At 33.3% G+C, this 23,061-nt stretch overlaps 1 protein-coding gene and 13 non-coding genes across 14 annotated transcripts in view; 7 read left to right on the plus strand and 7 right to left on the minus strand.

Moving 5' to 3' along the window:
* Positions 1-4,717, minus strand: part of LOC139514183 (glypican-5-like) — a 37,696-nt gene extending 32,979 nt beyond the window's left edge. The window contains exons 1-2 of the mRNA XM_071302983.1: positions 4,207-4,717; positions 1,832-2,008 (exon numbers count right to left, since the gene is read on the minus strand). Of these exons, the coding sequence (XP_071159084.1) occupies positions 1,832-2,008; positions 4,207-4,363 (334 nt within the window). The 5' untranslated portion in view covers positions 4,364-4,717. The remainder of the gene's footprint in view (positions 1-1,831; positions 2,009-4,206) is intronic.
* Positions 4,718-16,219: 11,502 nt separating this feature from the next.
* On the plus strand, positions 16,220-16,292 carry Trnak-cuu (transfer RNA lysine (anticodon CUU)). The gene has a single exon. It is a non-coding gene; the product is annotated as a tRNA-Lys (tRNA).
* A 548-nt stretch (positions 16,293-16,840) lies between these two features.
* Positions 16,841-16,913, minus strand: Trnar-ucg (transfer RNA arginine (anticodon UCG)). Its single transcript has one exon. It is a non-coding gene; the product is annotated as a tRNA-Arg (tRNA).
* A 429-nt stretch (positions 16,914-17,342) lies between these two features.
* Positions 17,343-17,415, plus strand: Trnak-cuu (transfer RNA lysine (anticodon CUU)). Its single transcript has one exon. It is a non-coding gene; the product is annotated as a tRNA-Lys (tRNA).
* Positions 17,416-17,962: 547 nt separating this feature from the next.
* Trnar-ucg (transfer RNA arginine (anticodon UCG)) lies at positions 17,963-18,035 on the minus strand. Its single transcript has one exon. It is a non-coding gene; the product is annotated as a tRNA-Arg (tRNA).
* Positions 18,036-18,464: 429 nt separating this feature from the next.
* Trnak-cuu (transfer RNA lysine (anticodon CUU)) lies at positions 18,465-18,537 on the plus strand. The gene has a single exon. It is a non-coding gene; the product is annotated as a tRNA-Lys (tRNA).
* Positions 18,538-19,085: 548 nt separating this feature from the next.
* Positions 19,086-19,158, minus strand: Trnar-ucg (transfer RNA arginine (anticodon UCG)). Its single transcript has one exon. It is a non-coding gene; the product is annotated as a tRNA-Arg (tRNA).
* Positions 19,159-19,587: 429 nt separating this feature from the next.
* Positions 19,588-19,660, plus strand: Trnak-cuu (transfer RNA lysine (anticodon CUU)). The gene has a single exon. It is a non-coding gene; the product is annotated as a tRNA-Lys (tRNA).
* Positions 19,661-20,208: 548 nt separating this feature from the next.
* Trnar-ucg (transfer RNA arginine (anticodon UCG)) lies at positions 20,209-20,281 on the minus strand. Its single transcript has one exon. It is a non-coding gene; the product is annotated as a tRNA-Arg (tRNA).
* Positions 20,282-20,710: 429 nt separating this feature from the next.
* On the plus strand, positions 20,711-20,783 carry Trnak-cuu (transfer RNA lysine (anticodon CUU)). The gene has a single exon. It is a non-coding gene; the product is annotated as a tRNA-Lys (tRNA).
* A 547-nt stretch (positions 20,784-21,330) lies between these two features.
* On the minus strand, positions 21,331-21,403 carry Trnar-ucg (transfer RNA arginine (anticodon UCG)). Its single transcript has one exon. It is a non-coding gene; the product is annotated as a tRNA-Arg (tRNA).
* A 429-nt stretch (positions 21,404-21,832) lies between these two features.
* Trnak-cuu (transfer RNA lysine (anticodon CUU)) lies at positions 21,833-21,905 on the plus strand. The gene has a single exon. It is a non-coding gene; the product is annotated as a tRNA-Lys (tRNA).
* A 548-nt stretch (positions 21,906-22,453) lies between these two features.
* Trnar-ucg (transfer RNA arginine (anticodon UCG)) lies at positions 22,454-22,526 on the minus strand. Its single transcript has one exon. It is a non-coding gene; the product is annotated as a tRNA-Arg (tRNA).
* A 429-nt stretch (positions 22,527-22,955) lies between these two features.
* Positions 22,956-23,028, plus strand: Trnak-cuu (transfer RNA lysine (anticodon CUU)). Its single transcript has one exon. It is a non-coding gene; the product is annotated as a tRNA-Lys (tRNA).
* Positions 23,029-23,061: the final 33 nt, after the last annotated feature.

The raw sequence follows: 23,061 nt of genomic DNA on the forward strand, positions 1-23,061 counted from the left end.
ACTTTGAAAAATTAATTACTATGTAATAGTTTAAATTCATTCATGAATTACCTATTAATAAATTGGCCTGAATCCAGGTGAGATGAAGAAAAAAATCCAGAAAAAGTCCTGAAGTTTATTTTTTTCTTGATTTAACCCTAATAGATGATATCAATCTGATCAAAAACATAGCAAGAAAATGTTACACAAACTGAAGAACTGCCAATTTTTGTCTGCTAATTTGTATTTACATCTTTGTATGATTGAGAGATCAGTTTCAGGGATGTCATGTTAAATTTGAACTACAACCATCATGATTTAATAGATGTGTATTCTGTTTTCTTGCAAGTGATACATCAAAAGATGTTTCCTGGTTCTTTTAATTGGATAATTGTCTCCTGAAGAATAACAAATTATCATCCTCACCAAACAGTAGGAGTATAGACTAAATGTACTTGGATAATCATGTCAATGTGCTCTGTATGTTCTGTTGTATCTAGTACCAATGAACAAAATTAAGCAAGGATATAAAGTTTATAGCCAGGTTCTTAATTGTGAATGTTTATTACAAAGTCTAAGGACCTTTCAAAATTTAAATTAATAAGTTCTAACCTTTCCATATGTGAGTATGATTTCAGTTTTCATTTCGATTTTCAAAAGACTCTCTACACTTTCACATTCAAAACTAATAAACCCCATGTTTTCAGTAATTACATGTAAAATGTATATATAGTACATTGCCATTTATGTAGTCTAACTGTTAAGATTTTTTTTTCATTTGTACATTTTCCTATATATACAGGATAAACAGTGAGAGATTTGTAGTTAAAACCATGCCAAATATAAATTATGTTTTGAAAAATAAGATGTGGTATGACTGCCAATGAGACAAGTATCCACCAGAGACCAAAGGACGAGGACATATCAAGTCAGGAACTTTGTCAGTGGTTTTCTTTGTTGATTACATAAATATCTAGATAGGTTGTGCTGTTCTTAATAAAAGAGTCTAGTACTGATGGCAGATATTGCATTTGATAGTCTGCTTTTAACTTATTCAAAACTTGGTCTAGAATAGAGATGGTTTAGAGCTTGTGTGGACAAATGTTTACCAGTGAAGACTTTATATACCTCAACCTTTATTTTCCTGGTTTTGTGTTATTTAAGTGCTGTTTGCTGACATTTACCCAACAAATTTTGTACAAATGTACATGTGTTTCTATTCTTTCAAGTTATAATAACCAGTTTCACAATTTTAAATCCTTTATGAAAAAGATCAAGGATTTGCTTCAAAAGAAATTCACATACAAAGCTTTCATAATATTATCAGTCATAACAAATACTTATAAGCAGTTGAGACTTATGAGATATTTAAATGTTATATCAAATTAATTTTAATGACAAACAATAAAATAAAACAAAGAAATGACATTTCCAATTGATAATAAATTATTTTAAATAGTAGGAAGACTTGTAACTTTGAAAAGATACAATTTAGTATTTAAATGTGTATTTTGGAGTTAACAATATATGATTATGATTAATATGACATTGATATGTATAATTTAAAACAAAAAAAGGTTATATAAATAAAGTTCAATAAACTCATCAACATGTTTAATGTCACATGTACTAACCAGCCACATAAATAGTGTAAACAATGAAACTTTGCAGTCTCTTTCCATATTGTGATGGCCATGACTTTTCCCCATTGAACTTTTTTTCCAAAAAAAGATAAATGCATACCATTCATAGACATGTTTTAGCTTATCTTTTATCAGTCTAAATATGGCAAGCTGAATGATGAAGGGAGGGGGAACACAACACTTGTGAAATTAAAAGAATGAAAACTTACCTTCAAACTGTAAAATATGGTCTAATATCGACTTTTTTAAAAAGGCAGTTTTAGAACGTACACTGTCTTTAAGATATTTCTTAGCAGCAATAACATATTGTTGTTCACTTGCTTTTGAACAACATGACAGTCTTGTTGGATCTCTTAATGGATCAAAACAGATCTTGATTTCATTATCTACAAGTAAAAGAAAATGATACCTATTATATTGATGTTGATGTAATTCAAAGGTATACCTATAGTTTATATAAACTTATAAAGATATATAATACAATATTGTACAATGATTATATGACCCTAACGTGGAACAGTTTATACATCTTTAAGGAAAAACAATTTCGCATATAGATTCTGTATAATTTCAAGATAAATGAGAAAAGTGTCTTATCTCCAAATAAATAAAAAGTACTTAGGGGTTAGTTTGATTTATTTAATGTCAATTTCCATACATTCATTGATTTGAAAACTCTAAAGCTTAGACTTAAAGCCTCTGAAACATTCATAAAGATTATTTATTTTTTACATTTATATTTTAACCATAAATTTATGCATATCACTGGAACCTCAGGGATTTGTGTCTATTTCAATCAGTAGCCTAACTGTCTATTATCAATAAATAGTTCTCTTTTGTTGCCAATTACAGAAAAGAGTATTAATTGTGTCATTTGGTCTCTAGTGTAGAGTTGTCTCATTGGCAATCATACCACATCTTCCTTATTTATATCATGTATATTATAGTAATCTAGAAAACTTCTGATTTTAGATTTAAGAAATCCATTTTCTTTGTCACTTCATGCTGACTGAATTTAGAGTAAATGTACCATGGTAAAGTACACAACATTAGGTGCAGACAAAAACATCAACGTAACAATATTACATAACTGTGACAATTTAATTCTATTTACAAGCATCCCCAATGCAGAAATAGTTATTTACACAACTGTATATTTAATCTAATACTGTATCTATATGCAACCTGTCTGTTGCAGTTCATATTCAGTGATATTAGCTACAAGTATGTACTACTAAAAATAAATACTTCTTACATGTGCTTTGGTATAGAAATTCAAAATATAAAAGATTTCCAGAGATACAAGGGGGACAAATAAGTGTAATATTATTCCTAATGTTTACTTAAAACCGATTCTGATATAAGAGAATCAAATCAATATCTCTTTGATAATTGCCTAGAAGTACAATCATGTTGGTGAATGCTAGCAAGCTTCTGGTTTTAATACATTTGTGATGAACCCAGGGGGAATCCCTTCGAGTAATACAGAGTAATACCGTCTTTTTATACTTTTTCTCTGTTATAAATCATTGAAAAAGGATCAAGAATAAAGATACACAAGCATATCAATAAAACTTTTCTCTCTATCCCTGAGTACAAACACCAGACTTGTGTGGCTTTGTTCAAAAGATATACTGGATCAATTTTAAAATACAAAGATTCTTTAACCAACTGAAAATAAACTTTCGATGAAATCCATAATTTCAATTGTTAGTAAAACATTACAAGAAATTGTATGCTGAAGCATTAACCAAACAAAAAATTATTAATTTTCCTAGTATATATTCCTTTTTCAGGTATTTCATCATAATATGGCCTAAAGTTATTATTAATCCTGACTAAATTTTGCTTAAAATTATAATCGGACAATGGTTCTAAACTATTTTAAGTGTCTATTTTTTTCACAAAAAAAAGTATTTTTTTATTATGGTTTCCATGTGCACACTGTAATAGTTTTAATACAAGTTGACATGCAGTAAAGAACGAAAAAAAACAATGATTTTTCATTCATATTCGGAAAGAAATTTCAAATATCTATAATTAGAGATAAAAATTCAATAGAACTGAAAGTTCATGTAGATCAATAGAGCCAACAAAAGAACAAAAGACACTCCTGTCACAAATGTTTATCAACTGATCAAGGAAATTTTTTAATAAATACATTCACATGCATACATATCAATTATCTTTTGAAACTGGAGTTACAACCAGTGCATATTTTTTTCATTTCATAGGCATGTTATCTTTTAGGGTATTTAAATACCAGCAAAAAAGGAAACTATTGGGACATGACATTCCATTTGACACCTTTGGCCACCCATAAATTGTACCTGTCTACCTGTAATCATCTTTTACAGTGTGTGAATTAATTATCTGGTAGCACTAATACAATTAATTAGATAATAAGCTTATGATTTAATTATATGTGTTTTGTTTGTTTAATCGCTATGTACAGGTGGGTATTTTCCCTTTGAAGATTAATCCGTAAGTTACACGCGTTTGTCTCAAATAATCACATGTTCACACCTGAAAAATGATTTTATACACATTATCCCTGTTTTTAAATTAAAAAAAATAATCTTACCGTGAATTGCAAAATTTGGGACCAAATCTGAAGGTCCAATTTTTCGATTGTGGAATTCTGTTCGCACAGGATTACAGTTTTTTTCTGCTAATATCGAATCTAAAAATCCGAACAAAAGCACACAACACAGGTATTGAAAGTTTATTTTATAATCCATCGTGAATAAAATTCCTCTATCCTTCTTCGTAAATGCTAAACTACCCTCTTACATGCTGCAGAAAATATTCCAATAAAACTACATATTCATTTGATGGTATTACTTGTGAAACATAACCACACTACTACTCAGCTGTTTCACAGTATTGTGTATTGCCTGCTACCTGTCGAAAACTGAGTAATTATAACCGTGATGTAAAACCACTTCTGATTGGTTGAATTTCAAATCAAAGTACTGAATGTACTGGACTGTGGCACATTTTTATCAGGTTATAAATTAAATTATTAACACTTATTCAATGAATGGATCATACCTTTCTTTTGTTTTGATATTTCACTGTCTTATTTCAAACTCTACAAGATATAAATAATAACTGTTTCACTTTTATATCAACATACAAACTTAATAAAGCAGCTTTCGCCCACGCACTTTTAAACAATGGTCACCCCAATGATTAATCAATGAAACTTTCCCTTTCAGTGCTTTTCCCACACTAATTCTAAAATTGTTTCAGTTTTAAGTATCTGAGATCATCAGTTTATTTCAACGAAAAGAGGTAAAATAATGTCAAAAAAATAAATAAATAATAAGAATAATACAATTTTTGAGAGAAAAAAACAACATACATTTTAAAGTTATATGTGGACAGGGACAAAAAAAAAGAAACAAATACAAACAAACAAACAAACAAACAAGAAGTTTGCTAAGTTGTTATAATTTTGTATCAAAGTCACAGAAGAATAGAAAAGAAAAAGAGAAGAAAAAAACAAATTCTAGCTGACATATTACTCCAGGCGATTAATATTCAAATTCATTTACAGTGCTAAATTACCAAAGTCGAGAGAAATTAGTTTTATTTTATTTTTTTTTATTTTTTTTTATTTCGTTTAGTTATTCTTGTTTATCCAATTTAGATAGCCATCCTAAATCGCAATTGATTAGTGTAAAATTTTGTTTGAAACTCTTTCCCCCTTTTTGTTATATCATCTCACTTTAATCTTATTTATAGATAAACAGATTTCTGTTGATAAACGCAAAAAATATGTGGAAAAATTTAAACAATTTTAAAAGGTAGGGTGACGACTTCCTAACTTTCCAAAATAGACAAATGAATGATATTGTTAATTTCAATATTTTTCATTAAGTAAAAACATTTTTAGGACTTTCTGAAAAATGGAAGTATTTTGAATGTACTCACAAAAGACTCAGAGTGAAAAAAAATACAGCAGAAATTGTTTGTTTTCTTTTAATCTTAGGACAGAAGAACTGGGACATATTTCGAAATTGGACCTCCCCTTTTTCTTTTTCTTTTTGAGTACGAGGACAAGAACACATTAAATAAAAACATAAACAAAAATCACTGAAAATAACTAAGATAAAGAAGAAAGAAAAGGGGGCGTCTGTATGTACAAAGATCTACAAATTGATTCGGGCAACTTTCATGGACATAACTAAAGAACGGTAACTGTTGCAGGACTGAAAATCGATCTTGAAGTATATAGCATTGTGTAATGATATTATTCTTCAAAGTAATAGATACAATATATCCAACCCCGACCACAATTGAAAATTCATCGGTTGTCGTGGGTTGGTATATTCGTTTTACGTTTAATGTTTTTAGCATTAATTATCCCGTCGGTTTTCTCTTATGAACTAATTCACATCTTAATTGTGATGCCATTGCCTTTTAGAGCTTACTATACACCATGGACTCCTAGGGCGATCTGTAGTTGTTTATTTCCTCGTCTTTCGGTCTAGGGTAGATAGACAAATGACACAGAAAATACAAGCATACAGGTATGAATAAAAGAAGATGTGGGTATACAAACGACGTGTTTGTATAACATCTCTTATAAATCGTCCCGAATCTAAGCCGCCATTATAATAGACCAATAATCATTATAATTTTGATAAACGATTATTTTCGATTAAATCCGCCTCTTTTTCTTATGCATTTTTTGGTGTGAAATATATGGTACTGAACGTTATGCCAATATCACTTATAAATAAAAAAAAATATGTTTTACATCTAGTCGTAGTGGCAACGTTGGTCATCAATGTTAATTATGATTTAAGTTCATATGTTTCAAAAGAGGGGGGGGGGGGTCAGGCCATAGCCGTACCCTTATAGAAGAACTTTCAAAAAATTGTAAAATGAAAGACACCAATATATGAGAAGGAAAACAAATAAAAAATGTAATAACCGTTTGATTTAATTAAATGCATGTTGGCGATTTTCGAATGTTTTTTTTTTTGTATGTCCGCTTAACCTGGGTTCTATTATTTTCCATTCATATATATGTAGTACATACTATACTAATTATGGGAAAAATGATTTGGTAGAATGACGTAAAAATCACCCTTTCGGAAACCACATCCGACTAAGAATTCAATCGATGTGAACTATAAAGAAAACACTTGGTTAATAATCTCATAAACATTTTAATTGAAAATGCATTCTTTATTGCACTTTCAATTGAGATGCACCGATTTGGCACTAAAACATATAGAATCTATCTTTATATATAAATCAGTGCGCACATGATACACATTCGTGCAGTTAATCGGTTTAAGTTTTTCACTCGAGTTTTTCGTTGATATTAATCCAGGGATACAGTTTTTAGAATTAACTTGAATTAGTATGATTTTGTAAAATTGTACGTCTCAAACATAAACGTTAACTTCAACGCAGTATTCTCATGGAAAAACTTATTTGACTCCTGTCAGTGGATCATTTCAAATGGGAAAAAATGAAATGAACAAAAATGTAAATTAACTTTGAAATAAACATTATCAAGGCTATCTATCTGTAAAACGCGGGTGAGAATCGTGGTGAGACTGTCCAGAAAAGCGCATGGGACGGATGATATTAACAAAATTATTTTTTCCCTTCATTTTCTACAGCACTGGGTCAATACCGCTGTTGATCGCCTACTAGTCTCCGATGTATCATCAATGTAAGCGATGATAAGTCTTGAACGAATCATGAACATTAGTGCGACAGTTGGAAGTATAGAAACAAGTATAGAAAGAGTAATGGTAATATTCGCACTAAATAAGATGGGATGCATGGACTTCGAAGTCAGGTCTCCTTTCTGCACTGGTGATAATATATAAATATATATAATTTATTTCTCAACAAATTTAATTACATTGATATATATAGAGAAACAAATTAAACAATAAATATTTAATATAAACCAAGTGAAAAAAACAGGTTCCTTTATAAAACAGTTTTATCATACGTTTTTTGATTGAGTTAAGTCTGCCAATTGATATTTTATCGTATGTTTTTCTTTGTTGTGATGTTATGCTATTGTTTCAGAAAAAGGGAGAAGGTTTGGATCCATTAAAACGTTTAATCCCGCTGCAAATGTTTGCACCTGTCCTAAGTCAGGAATCTGATGTACAGTAGTTGTCGTTTGTTTATGTAATATATACGTGTTTCTCGTTTCTCGTTTTGTTTATATAGATTAGACCGTTGGTTTTCCCGTTTGAATGGTTTTACACTAGTAATTTTGGGGCCCTTTATAGCTTGTTGTTCGGTGTGAGCCAAGACTCCGTGTTGAAGGCCGTACTTTAACCTATAATGGTTTACTTTTTAAATTGTTATTTGTATGGAGAGTTGTCTCATTGGCACTCACACCACATCTTCCTATATCTATTTAGAGCTGAGGACAGGGGACTCTTAGTTAGTTTTACTTGTATATATATATAGATATGTGTGCGTTCAACTCAGTTATTTTATTGTTGTTGTTACTTTTGTTTATATCACAAGTATAATGTTACTTATATGACAAATAAAGATTGTTGTTATTATTATTAAAGCATAATGTACATATACACAGACTGCATACAAAAGTTATACAAAGACAGAGGCAAATCTCTTACAAAACAGTATACAGATTAAACTAAATGTTATCAAGTACATGAGTTAACAGCAGAGCCTATAGCTACATGTATATTGATTATTGTCTTATAAAAGTACACAATTTTTGAAGACCCGAAATATTTTTTCTATTCATCAGGTCACTAAATTTTAACGAATTTGGCTCTGTATGTTGTTTGCTCAATAACTTTTTAAGACCCGCATTAGTTAAAATACATGTAAAATTATAGAGAAATCCACCTGCGACATCTCCAGATTTACAAAGTACGCATTTTTAAGTTTCTCTTGCAATGTCTTGTCATATACCAGTCTGACTATGAAATCTATGATGTCATGTTCTCAACCATCATAATATGCGTATTAATTAAATTTAAAAAATCTTATTCAAATTCACAGTTTTTTTTATTCATTGGATAGTTTTTTATTTTATTTTTTAAATTTGAGCATTTTAGTGTACCATATCCATTAAATCAACAATATTTTATTTAACAATATTATATAGCCATGTATCAATTACAAAATATTGGATATCCCACACAAATGACAAACCAGATTTTCCAAGAATGGATATAACATTTGATAACCAAGTTATATCATTTTTTATATTTATACTATACGTATACTCATATAGAATTGCAGGAAGTTTTTCTTGCCCATATATCATAAAAATCAGGCATAGACATTTTATGCTTAAGCAAGAGTTTGTAGAATTACATATGCACCTTTTCTATATTAAACCAAATTATTTCACCTGTCTTCACCAACATAAATTTAAAAAATTGTAACAATCATGTCTAATTCAATTTAACATTCAATAGAAAGAGTGTGCAATCTTCCCTTTTTGATAACGCCGTACTTTATTTGTATGAGCTTTATTAGCCGTTGAAAAACTTCCTGATCTACTGAATAAGACACTTGTAAACTGATCAACAATTTTTACTACAACATAGTAATAATAGTAGCTGTCATGAAGTCGAGGTTATGTCATATTCGGCATTGGGTCACGAACAAAGGATGGCTGGAATAAGAGATATATAGAAATGTCACTAAAATAACATTCATCGGTGAGACATGGACTTTTGACATAGGCTTAATCTTATCCGAATAAGTATATGGCCCCATAATGAACGGAATAATGGAAAATCCAGATTTGTTTCCAAGAAGATTTTATTTATATCAACTTTTAAATATACTTGAAAATCAACGTGTGACTTGCTATACAGCGTCAAGAGAAACAGTAGTTCAAAGAGTGCTTCCGGAAATTGCTTTTCAAACGGTTAAGAGCTACTTGCTTCTACTCGTAGTAAATTATGAAAGTTTCATCTGGTAATATTCTTATCCACTCTGTAGTGAATGTTTAGTCAATTTCATACAAATATTTCATGTAAAATACTTTAAATTTCGGCAGCGAATATTTAGTTAATTCCATATTAATCTTGAAAGCATTTCCCAAACATTTTTTTTATTGCATAGATGTTTTACTCATAGAACTATGGCTTATATCACCATGTTAAGTTTGTTTTTTCTCAGAATATGATTTGCTATTATGTACTGTATATGAAATTCAGAAGATTAGATCACCAAAATGACAGACATGATAATCGCATCACTTTAGCCCTCCAACTTCCCTTTTACGCCCTTAAATGCGAAGAAAACCGATAATAACAGTCCTGCAACTGAAGACGAGCAACATTTTTTATTGTATTTCAGGGGAAACTCGATTACTAGCTTTTAAAGCTTGAACGCAAATACAAATAGTCAAGGAAAACTCTTAAGAAGACGTTAATGATGATTGAGCTCGAGATAATGGGAAAAAATGAGCTCATCAACACAATACCAGCCTTGAAAGCCAAAACTCTCCAAAACATTTATAGACTATTATAGTAAATCGAAAGTGTGTTTATGTATGCTTTCTTTTCCTCATCAGGGTATCTTCCCAATGAGATGAGCGTAATTCTGAGTTGGCTGACTTAAATTATCATTAATACAATCAAATTCTATAATTCTGTAAATAAAACTTTAAAATCATGCAAAACATTATGACTTTTCTAGGCCAAGTCATATCCAAAATTAGCACAACTATTTAGGGATTTTGGTCTTCATGGTACTTGACTTTTCCTTTACATTTTGCTACAAGCCAATACTAAGTCACAGGTTGTATTAACATATTTTAAATGGACTGACGAGTCAGTCATTTTTCCGAAGAGGCAAATATGACTAATGCATGGGCGATTGATAAAATGTCAATACTGGTCTATTTTATCGAAAGAAAAGGTGCCTCATCCCTAATCGGCAAAGATAATTGGTCCGCCGGGTTGTTAATAAGTTCTTTACTTCAAGAAGAAAAAACAATGCAAATTTACAAAACAATTATTACTAAGCCCACTGAAAATGAAGACTGTATTGTAAAATCAGAGACATTTATTGTATTACATGTTTCCGGTAAAATGAAGAAAATTGCGTATTTACATATTTACATAATACTAGTCAATTAATGCCATATACTAGTAGATGTTATTCTCAGAATATTTTCCACCTTAAATTAAGTAGAAAATAAACATACAACATATGCTATGAAAATAAACTATGAATAAACCACCACTTCATTCATAAACTATTTTAAATTGCAAATTTAGTGTAAAACGGAAGCACAGTGACACGTTTCGTCAGTTCTCATTGAAAAAAATCGGAGGTGTCGTTAAATAAATGTTTTTTTCTGAATGAAGAGCTTACTCGATGTACCATGACTAAGTTATGCAACATAGTACGATAGTTTAATGTTATCCACCACGAAATTAAACCCCTTGTTTATGTCATTTAGTAGAATATCATAACAAGTGACACCTTCTTTTGAAATGTATTCCTCTGTTTTGAAATGTGATCTTACAAGGACGAATTTGACACTGGTAAAATCAGTGTAAGTTTCTGAATATGATCTCTAACCACACATTCTTCATCTTGTCAATGAATCTGTCGTTGCTCGTTTAAATTTTCATTTTGCATGTTATTTTAGGTGGTATTAGGTCGATATAAATCATAAATTTTTCAAATATATTGCAAAGGCTAACCAGTATTCGATATCCTTCATCATTGAAGGTGATGTGTTAACCTATAAAAGTTTTGCTTTACTTTACTTTTTTTTGCTGGATCATCGTCTATAGTTGACGTCTTATCAACTTTATCTATTGTGCTGTTCTGTTATCTATACACCCTCCCCCAAAACCCAGTATCCAGACTATTAACGTTTGATCCATATTCATAAGGGTTGACTGTCGTATACCAAAATATAAAGAGTATTGATTATTTAGTTAGACCACTACATATGGAACGCCGTAGCTGCCTTATGTGTACTTGTTTTTAGATACGCTTATACTTTTCAATATATGCACATAGTTTTTCTATATATGCACATACTTTTTCTCTATATGCACATAGTTTACTTTATATGCACATAGTTTTTCTATATATGCACATAGTTTTTTCTATATATGCACATAGTTTTACTATATATGCACATACTTTTTCTCTATACGCACATACTTGTTCTCTATATGCACATAGTTTACTTTATATGTACATACTTTTTCTCTATATGCGCATAGTTTACTATGTATACACATCGTTCTCCGTGTGTATACTTTTCCGTTATTTTCTTGATAGTTCTTCAAGGATATACTTGTATTCAATATACTTTACTATTTGTTGAATGTCTGGAAGTACCTATCAGCCACGTTTGCCTATTCTCCAGGACCCAACACATCGTGTTTCTGCAGTACAGAATAGGACAAACTCTATAATATTCCGTGGCTCATATGAAGGGTGGGTGCTTCATCAGGGGTCCTGACCCAATTATTTTGAATTTAATGACCGATACTTTGTACAGAAAATAGGCGCTAGTATGGGGAGTAAATGCAGCCCAGAAATTTGTGATATTAGAGCATTCGAAGTTATCAATGAAATTATTGAAAAATATAAGTGTAAAAATAAGATCTTATTTTACGGAAGGTATAGAGATGATGCGTTTATAATAGCTCATTCATCACGAGAAGAAGTTGAGGAGTTTTTTTAAAATAGCAAATGATCATCACCCTTTATTTAAGTTTACGTTTGAAATTTCAAACGAAGAAATTATCTTTCTCGATACAGTCGTACATAAAGGGTTGAGGTTCAGGAACACCGGTATCCTTGATTAAGAGCTACACCAAATCTACAAATACGTTTCAATATTTAGATAGGACGTCTATGCATAACCCAACAGTCTTCTCCGGATTTATAAAAGGGGAAGCTATTCGCCACCACCGAAACAACAGCAACACGCAAAATTTAAAAGATACTCTTTGTAAATTCAAAGGCCATCTTAAGCAAAGGGGATATAAGGACCTTGAAATACTTCGTAACTGTGAATCGGCTCTCAATATCGAACGACCAGAATTACTCCGCTTTAAACAAGAATCTGACAAGCAGATACCACTAGTATTTGTAACTAAATATCACTTCTCGTTAGGAAATATAAATAAAACTTTACGAAAACATTATAAAAACTAGTTCGCAATGCGAAATGTAGGGAGCTATTTCCAAAACCACCAATGGTGGCGTATAGTAGACATCGGAACTTAAAAGAAATACTGACTAGATCGGTAGTCAAAGCTTAGTACAATATGAAGGATTGGGTCAGGACCCCTGATGAAGCACCCACCCTTCATATGAGCCACGGAATATTATAGAGTTTGTCCTATTCTGTACTGCAGAAACACGATGTGTTGGGTCCTGGAGAATAGGCAAACGTGGCTGATAGGTACTTCCAGACATTCAACAAATAGTAAAGTATATTGAATACAAGTATATCCTTGAAGAACTATCAAGAAAATAACGGAAAAGTATACACACGGAGAACGATGTGTATACATAGTAAACTATGCGCATATAGAGAAAAAGTATGTACATATAAAGTAAACTATGTGCATATAGAGAACAAGTATGTGCGTATAGAGAAAAAGTATGTGCATATATAGTAAAACTATGTGCATATATAGAAAAAACTATGTGCATATATAGAAAAACTATGTGCATATAAAGTAAACTATGTGCATATAGAGAAAAAGTATGTGCATATATAGAAAAACTATGTGCATATATTGAAAAGTATAAGCGTATCTAAAAACAAGTACACATAAGGCAGCTACGGCGTTCCATAACTACAGGTTGAATGGATGTATGAAACTTGTCATCGGGACCGATTTCGTCATGCGGTAGTTTTTTATGTTCAAGGCACCTACGTCTAAATGTACTTCATCAAAACATGTAATTTCAGACTGGTAAAATAGTAAAGAAATGTTTAATATAATCCATAAACGAAAGAATTGGTTAGAATATTTTAAATAGTCTATACACAAACTACAGTATTTTTACTACCATTCGTTAGCTCTTTTTTTTGGCTTAAATAAACTAGTTGGAATTAAAGAGCATCTTCTTTGAGGTACGAGCGGTCTGAAAGCTAGTTCTTCTCCAACGAAAATACAATTCAGATAATAAAAAAATGTTTTCACTCTTGTTGGTATATCAACAATTTAAGCCATTTTATTACTATGACTTCTTTTGTTCGTCTATTTTTTCTAACTTGTTTTCAAATTTCTAACTAGTATGTAAAATCATCTATCATAAAACTATGCAATATAAAAGGAATTCTTGTTATACAATATTTACTATATTCACAAGCGTATGTTTAATTTTAGAACAGTTGATATGTTTGTGTTTTCACACATTTCACGCGTTCTTTGTTACATATTTCTTTGTTTTTATAGTGATTAAGATTATAACAGAATATTGACGACTGTACCCCATTGTTTTGTTTTTTTTTCCCATTCTTATCTAGTTTTTTTTTCACACATCGTTGTCAATATACAGGAATTCTATAGGACTGTCATACAAGTGAGAAGATTAGCTAGCTATGAAACCAGGTTTAATCCACTTTTTTGTACATAAGAAAATACCTGCACTAAGCCAGGAATGAAACAGTTATTATCCATTCATTTAATGTGTTTGAGCTTTTGATTTTGCCATTAGCCCCTTTCCGTTAAGAATTTTCATCGGCGTTTTGTATTTTTGTGATTTTATTCTGCGTACCTACTGAAAATTCTTCTATAATGAGTTTATTCTATAGGAAACACGTGTCGTATTTAAGGAAAGTAATATCATAAAAAAATATATATCATCGATTCTTTCCGGAGAGTAAGATTCGGTGTCGTTCATATACAAAAAAAATCTAAAATTAATTTACAAATTATTCCAATCAACTCTGAACTTTCAAAATGATATAAGTGCAAAAAAAAATAAAATAATAAAACGATGACTTGATTGATGGATCACCTAGACATACGAAAAATGTGACAAAAAAGTATACATATATATCGGATGCGTGTTGATGGCTTACTGACGTTTTAAAATGAACAAAGTTACAAAACTTGATAAAGTAAAATAACAAAAACACTGAACTCCGATGGAAAAAACAACAACAAATGAAATGTTGGATAAACTTAAATAAGACAGCAACTCTGAATAATAATTGAAGATTAGTATGTATATGTTAGCAGCTATAAGTGTGATATTAGGCATTCTAGACAAAGCTAACGCCTAGGCATTTAAAAATTTCAGGCATTCAACTAAGAAACTTAATTCTGATGATGATATTGACTGCAATTTGCTTTCTGATTTCAGAAGAAAAAAAATGCAACTATATTTGTTCTTCATAAACTTGTGCTGACTTTGCCATTGCTGAGTGATTACGGATCGCTTTTAGTAGTCGCGGTTATCGAAATGTCTCAGTAATGCTGCGAGTCTCCAGCCCAGCCCCACATTTCATTATTAATTTTTGTAGAAGATGAAAAGAGGGACGAAAGATACCAAAGGGACATTCAAACTCATAAATCTAAAACAAACTGACAACGCCATGGCTAAAAATGAAAAAGACAAACAGAAAAACAATAGTTCACATGACACAACATAGAAAACTAAAGAATAAACAACACGAAACCCACCAAAAACTAGGGGTGATCTCAGGTGCTCCGGAAGGGTAAGCAGATCCTGCTCCACATGTGGCACCCGTCGTGTTGCTTATGTGATTACAAATCCGGTAAATAGTCTAATTCGGTAGGTCACATTCATGAAAGGTAAGGGGATTGTAGTTACGACGTAAGGAACATATCCGATATCATTTGTGAAACGATTATTCCATAACGGTCAACCAACTCGTGATGGCGTCCGTAAAATTTCCGAAGGGATGATTTCAACTTCACCATTTGGAACTCTTGGTTTAATAGCTTCCTTGTGAGCAGCAACCCTCTATCAAGAAAATCATGATAGGAAATGCAAGCACGGGAATATCGTATTAATTGGGAGATATATACCCCGGATGCAGGTGCTGCTGGAATGTTGCTACTTAGAAATGGAAAGTTCACAATTGGAAAGCTGAAATCATCTCTTTTGTCGTAAAGTTTTGTTTTCAACCGACCCTCATTGTCAATTTCTAGATGTAAGTCAAAATATGAAGCCGACTTAACTGTATCTGTAGTATCCTTTATCTCCAATTCGATGGGATAGATGCGTTCCACATAGTTACCAAATTTTGAATTGTTTAGTGAAAGAACGTCATCTATATAGCGGAAAGTAAAACATACACAATATATATATATAACTGCTATAATATATGCTATATAATACATTCACATTATTACTGGGCTCGATATTAACAATGAAACATTTCTGAGATTTTGGCGCCAACATCGTTTTCACACTAAAGCTGACAGAATTTGGGTGTTTTCAATATAAAATCAATGGAGCTGATAAAATAGTTGTGCGTTTGTTCTTTAGATGTAACAAATAGCCATAGGCAAACAGGTTGACGCAAAATTACTATCGCACTAACCGCTTCTTACAAACGACATCCATTTCTTTACAATTGCTAGACATCTGCCCGGCTAGCTCAGTCGGTAGAGCACGAGACTCTTAATCTCGGGGTCGTGGGTTCGAGCCCCACGTTGGGCGGTTAATTTTTATTGTATCGTTTGGCAATTTGTGGAAGACGGAAACATACACGATAACTGAAATCTAGTTAGTTCTATATTTGCCACCTAATGTTTATTAGACATTAAATCGATTTCATAAACGGTGGTCTATAGAAGCGCACGATTTCCTGCTATCATTTTACTTGATCGCAGCCGTACCCGTGAACTTCGTGCAAAAAAGTGTCTTTTTTTTTCAAAATCAAAACACGAAATCGGACTCTGCATGCCGATTCCAATGAAAATCTTTTTTTCAAGATCGCGCATTCAATTTACGCCTTATATTTCGACACCGAAACGAGTGTGGTTGTAATGCCAGATGGCAATCAGGTATACAAAAGATGTAAATATATATATTGACTGCATTTTATTTTTCATTTCATTTCAGAAAGAAGAAAAGAGTATTTGCAAAGATATCTTATATTTGTTGATCGAAAACGTTTGCTGACTTTGACATTGCCGTGTGAATATGGATTGCTATTAAGAACTCGCCTGCCGAAATTCCTCGGTCATGCTACTGCAAAAAGTCTTCGACCACGACGAGACTCGAACTCGCAATCTTCTGATTCGAAGTCAGACGCCTTATCCATTAGGCCACGCGGTCTTAGCAATACATTCGGGCAAAATAGAACTTAAACATCGCAAAATCTGGATAGTGGCATTTTGCCTTCTCTCTGAATAATCTGCTCTTGACGTAATCAAAAATGGTCAAGAAACACAATACAAAATGTGCTAGCCTAATGAATCGAACGTTTATCGTATAAATATATGCTTTATAATACATTCACATTATTACTGGGCTCGATATTAACAATGAAACATTTCTGAGATTTTGGCGCCAACATCGTTTTCACACTAAAGCTGACAGAATTTGGGTGTTTTCAATATAAAATCAATGGAGCTGATAAAATAGTTGTGCGTTTGTTCTTTAGATGTAACAAATAGCCGTAGGCAAACAGGTTGACGCAAAATTACTATCGCACTAACCGCTTCTTACAAACGACATCCATTTCTTTACAATTGTTAGACATCTGCCCGGCTAGCTCAGTCGGTAGAGCACGAGACTCTTAATCTCGGGGTCGTGGGTTCGAGCCCCACGTTGGGCGGTTAATTTTTATTGTATCGTTTGGCAATTTGTGGAAGACGGAAACATACACGATAACTGAAATCTAGTTAGTTCTATATTTGCCACCTAATGTTTATTAGACATTAAATCGATTTCATAAACGGTGGTCTATAGAAGCGCACGATTTCCTGCTATCATTTTACTTGATCGCAGCCGTACCCGTGAACTTCGTGCAAAAAGTGTCTTTTTTTTTCAAAATCAAAACACGAAATCGGACTCTGCATGCCGATTCCAATGAAAATCTTTTTTTCAAGATCGCGCATTCAATTTACGCCTTATATTTCGACACCGAAACGAGTGTGGTTGTAATGCCAGATGGCAATCAGGTATACAAAAGATGTAAATATATATATTGACTGCATTTTATTTTTCATTTCATTTCAGAAAGAAGAAAAGAGTATTTGCAAAGATATCTTATATTTGTTGATCGAAAACGTTTGCTGACTTTGACATTGCCGTGTGAATATGGATTGCTATTAAGAACTCGCCTGCCGAAATTCCTCGGTCATGCTACTGCAAAAAGTCTTCGACCACGACGAGACTCGAACTCGCAATCTTCTGATTCGAAGTCAGACGCCTTATCCATTAGGCCACGCGGTCTTAGCAATACATTCGGGCAAAATAGAACTTAAACATCGCAAAATCTGGATAGTGGCATTTTGCCTTCTCTCTGAATAATCTGCTCTTGACGTAATCAAAAATGGTCAAGAAACACAATACAAAATGTGCTAGCCTAATGAATCGAACGTTTATCGTATAAATATATGCTTTATAATACATTCACATTATTACTGGGCTCGATATTAACAATGAAACATTTCTGAGATTTTGGCGCCAACATCGTTTTCACACTAAAGCTGACAGAATTTGGGTGTTTTCAATATAAAATCAATGGAGCTGATAAAATAGTTGTGCGTTTGTTCTTTAGATGTAACAAATAGCCATAGGCAAACAGGTTGACGCAAAATTACTATCGCACTAACCGCTTCTTACAAACGACATCCATTTCTTTACAATTGCTAGACATCTGCCCGGCTAGCTCAGTCGGTAGAGCACGAGACTCTTAATCTCGGGGTCGTGGGTTCGAGCCCCACGTTGGGCGGTTAATTTTTATTGTATCGTTTGGCAATTTGTGGAAGACGGAAACATACACGATAACTGAAATCTAGTTAGTTCTATATTTGCCACCTAATGTTTATTAGACATTAAATCGATTTCATAAACGGTGGTCTATAGAAGCGCACGATTTCCTGCTATCATTTTACTTGATCGCAGCCGTACCCGTGAACTTCGTGCAAAAAAGTGTCTTTTTTTTTCAAAATCAAAACACGAAATCGGACTCTGCATGCCGATTCCAATGAAAATCTTTTTTTCAAGATCGCGCATTCAATTTACGCCTTATATTTCGACACCGAAACGAGTGTGGTTGTAATGCCAGATGGCAATCAGGTATACAAAAGATGTAAATATATATATTGACTGCATTTTATTTTTCATTTCATTTCAGAAAGAAGAAAAGAGTATTTGCAAAGATATCTTATATTTGTTGATCGAAAACGTTTGCTGACTTTGACATTGCCGTGTGAATATGGATTGCTATTAAGAACTCGCCTGCCGAAATTCCTCGGTCATGCTACTGCAAAAAGTCTTCGACCACGACGAGACTCGAACTCGCAATCTTCTGATTCGAAGTCAGACGCCTTATCCATTAGGCCACGCGGTCTTAGCAATACATTCGGGCAAAATAGAACTTAAACATCGCAAAATCTGGATAGTGGCATTTTGCCTTCTCTCTGAATAATCTGCTCTTGACGTAATCAAAAATGGTCAAGAAACACAATACAAAATGTGCTAGCCTAATGAATCGAACGTTTATCGTATAAATATATGCTTTATAATACATTCACATTATTACTGGGCTCGATATTAACAATGAAACATTTCTGAGATTTTGGCGCCAACATCGTTTTCACACTAAAGCTGACAGAATTTGGGTGTTTTCAATATAAAATCAATGGAGCTGATAAAATAGTTGTGCGTTTGTTCTTTAGATGTAACAAATAGCCGTAGGCAAACAGGTTGACGCAAAATTACTATCGCACTAACCGCTTCTTACAAACGACATCCATTTCTTTACAATTGTTAGACATCTGCCCGGCTAGCTCAGTCGGTAGAGCACGAGACTCTTAATCTCGGGGTCGTGGGTTCGAGCCCCACGTTGGGCGGTTAATTTTTATTGTATCGTTTGGCAATTTGTGGAAGACGGAAACATACACGATAACTGAAATCTAGTTAGTTCTATATTTGCCACCTAATGTTTATTAGACATTAAATCGATTTCATAAACGGTGGTCTATAGAAGCGCACGATTTCCTGCTATCATTTTACTTGATCGCAGCCGTACCCGTGAACTTCGTGCAAAAAAGTGTCTTTTTTTTTCAAAATCAAAACACGAAATCGGACTCTGCATGCCGATTCCAATGAAAATCTTTTTTTCAAGATCGCGCATTCAATTTACGCCTTATATTTCGACACCGAAACGAGTGTGGTTGTAATGCCAGATGGCAATCAGGTATACAAAAGATGTAAATATATATATTGACTGCATTTTATTTTTCATTTCATTTCAGAAAGAAGAAAAGAGTATTTGCAAAGATATCTTATATTTGTTGATCGAAAACGTTTGCTGACTTTGACATTGCCGTGTGAATATGGATTGCTATTAAGAACTCGCCTGCCGAAATTCCTCGGTCATGCTACTGCAAAAAGTCTTCGACCACGACGAGACTCGAACTCGCAATCTTCTGATTCGAAGTCAGACGCCTTATCCATTAGGCCACGCGGTCTTAGCAATACATTCGGGCAAAATAGAACTTAAACATCGCAAAATCTGGATAGTGGCATTTTGCCTTCTCTCTGAATAATCTGCTCTTGACGTAATCAAAAATGGTCAAGAAACACAATACAAAATGTGCTAGCCTAATGAATCGAACGTTTATCGTATAAATATATGCTTTATAATACATTCACATTATTACTGGGCTCGATATTAACAATGAAACATTTCTGAGATTTTGGCGCCAACATCGTTTTCACACTAAAGCTGACAGAATTTGGGTGTTTTCAATATAAAATCAATGGAGCTGATAAAATAGTTGTGCGTTTGTTCTTTAGATGTAACAAATAGCCGTAGGCAAACAGGTTGACGCAAAATTACTATCGCACTAACCGCTTCTTACAAACGACATCCATTTCTTTACAATTGTTAGACATCTGCCCGGCTAGCTCAGTCGGTAGAGCACGAGACTCTTAATCTCGGGGTCGTGGGTTCGAGCCCCACGTTGGGCGGTTAATTTTTATTGTATCGTTTGGCAATTTGTGGAAGACGGAAACATACACGATAACTGAAATCTAGTTAGTTCTATATTTGCCACCTAATGTTTATTAGACATTAAATCGATTTCATAAACGGTGGTCTATAGAAGCGCACGATTTCCTGCTATCATTTTACTTGATCGCAGCCGTACCCGTGAACTTCGTGCAAAAAGTGTCTTTTTTTTTCAAAATCAAAACACGAAATCGGACTCTGCATGCCGATTCCAATGAAAATCTTTTTTTCAAGATCGCGCATTCAATTTACGCCTTATATTTCGACACCGAAACGAGTGTGGTTGTAATGCCAGATGGCAATCAGGTATACAAAAGATGTAAATATATATATTGACTGCATTTTATTTTTCATTTCATTTCAGAAAGAAGAAAAGAGTATTTGCAAAGATATCTTATATTTGTTGATCGAAAACGTTTGCTGACTTTGACATTGCCGTGTGAATATGGATTGCTATTAAGAACTCGCCTGCCGAAATTCCTCGGTCATGCTACTGCAAAAAGTCTTCGACCACGACGAGACTCGAACTCGCAATCTTCTGATTCGAAGTCAGACGCCTTATCCATTAGGCCACGCGGTCTTAGCAATACATTCGGGCAAAATAGAACTTAAACATCGCAAAATCTGGATAGTGGCATTTTGCCTTCTCTCTGAATAATCTGCTCTTGACGTAATCAAAAATGGTCAAGAAACACAATACAAAATGTGCTAGCCTAATGAATCGAACGTTTATCGTATAAATATATGCTTTATAATACATTCACATTATTACTGGGCTCGATATTAACAATGAAACATTTCTGAGATTTTGGCGCCAACATCGTTTTCACACTAAAGCTGACAGAATTTGGGTGTTTTCAATATAAAATCAATGGAGCTGATAAAATAGTTGTGCGTTTGTTCTTTAGATGTAACAAATAGCCGTAGGCAAACAGGTTGACGCAAAATTACTATCGCACTAACCGCTTCTTACAAACGACATCCATTTCTTTACAATTGTTAGACATCTGCCCGGCTAGCTCAGTCGGTAGAGCACGAGACTCTTAATCTCGGGGTCGTGGGTTCGAGCCCCACGTTGGGCGGTTAATTTTTATTGTATCGTTTGGCAATTTGTGGAAGACGGAAACATACACGATAACTGAAATCTAGTTAGTTCTATATTTGCCACCTAATGTTTATTAGACATTAAATCGATTTCATAAACGGTGGTCTATAGAAGCGCACGATTTCCTGCTATCATTTTACTTGATCGCAGCCGTACCCGTGAACTTCGTGCAAAAAGTGTCTTTTTTTTTTCAAAATCAAAACACGAAATCGGACTCTGCATGCCGATTCCAATGAAAATCTTTTTTTCAAGATCGCGCATTCAATTTACGCCTTATATTTCGACACCGAAACGAGTGTGGTTGTAATGCCAGATGGCAATCAGGTATACAAAAGATGTAAATATATATATTGACTGCATTTTATTTTTCATTTCATTTCAGAAAGAAGAAAAGAGTATTTGCAAAGATATCTTATATTTGTTGATCGAAAACGTTTGCTGACTTTGACATTGCCGTGTGAATATGGATTGCTATTAAGAACTCGCCTGCCGAAATTCCTCGGTCATGCTACTGCAAAAAGTCTTCGACCACGACGAGACTCGAACTCGCAATCTTCTGATTCGAAGTCAGACGCCTTATCCATTAGGCCACGCGGTCTTAGCAATACATTCGGGCAAAATAGAACTTAAACATCGCAAAATCTGGATAGTGGCATTTTGCCTTCTCTCTGAATAATCTGCTCTTGACGTAATCAAAAATGGTCAAGAAACACAATACAAAATGTGCTAGCCTAATGAATCGAACGTTTATCGTATAAATATATGCTTTATAATACATTCACATTATTACTGGGCTCGATATTAACAATGAAACATTTCTGAGATTTTGGCGCCAACATCGTTTTCACACTAAAGCTGACAGAATTTGGGTGTTTTCAATATAAAATCAATGGAGCTGATAAAATAGTTGTGCGTTTGTTCTTTAGATGTAACAAATAGCCGTAGGCAAACAGGTTGACGCAAAATTACTATCGCACTAACCGCTTCTTACAAACGACATCCATTTCTTTACAATTGTTAGACATCTGCCCGGCTAGCTCAGTCGGTAGAGCACGAGACTCTTAATCTCGGGGTCGTGGGTTCGAGCCCCACGTTGGGCGGTTAATTTTTATTGTATCGTTTGGCAATTTGTG

Source organism: Mytilus edulis, chromosome 3, assembly GCF_963676685.1.
Source record: "Mytilus edulis chromosome 3, xbMytEdul2.2, whole genome shotgun sequence".
Taxonomy (NCBI): Eukaryota; Metazoa; Mollusca; class Bivalvia; order Mytilida; family Mytilidae; genus Mytilus; species Mytilus edulis.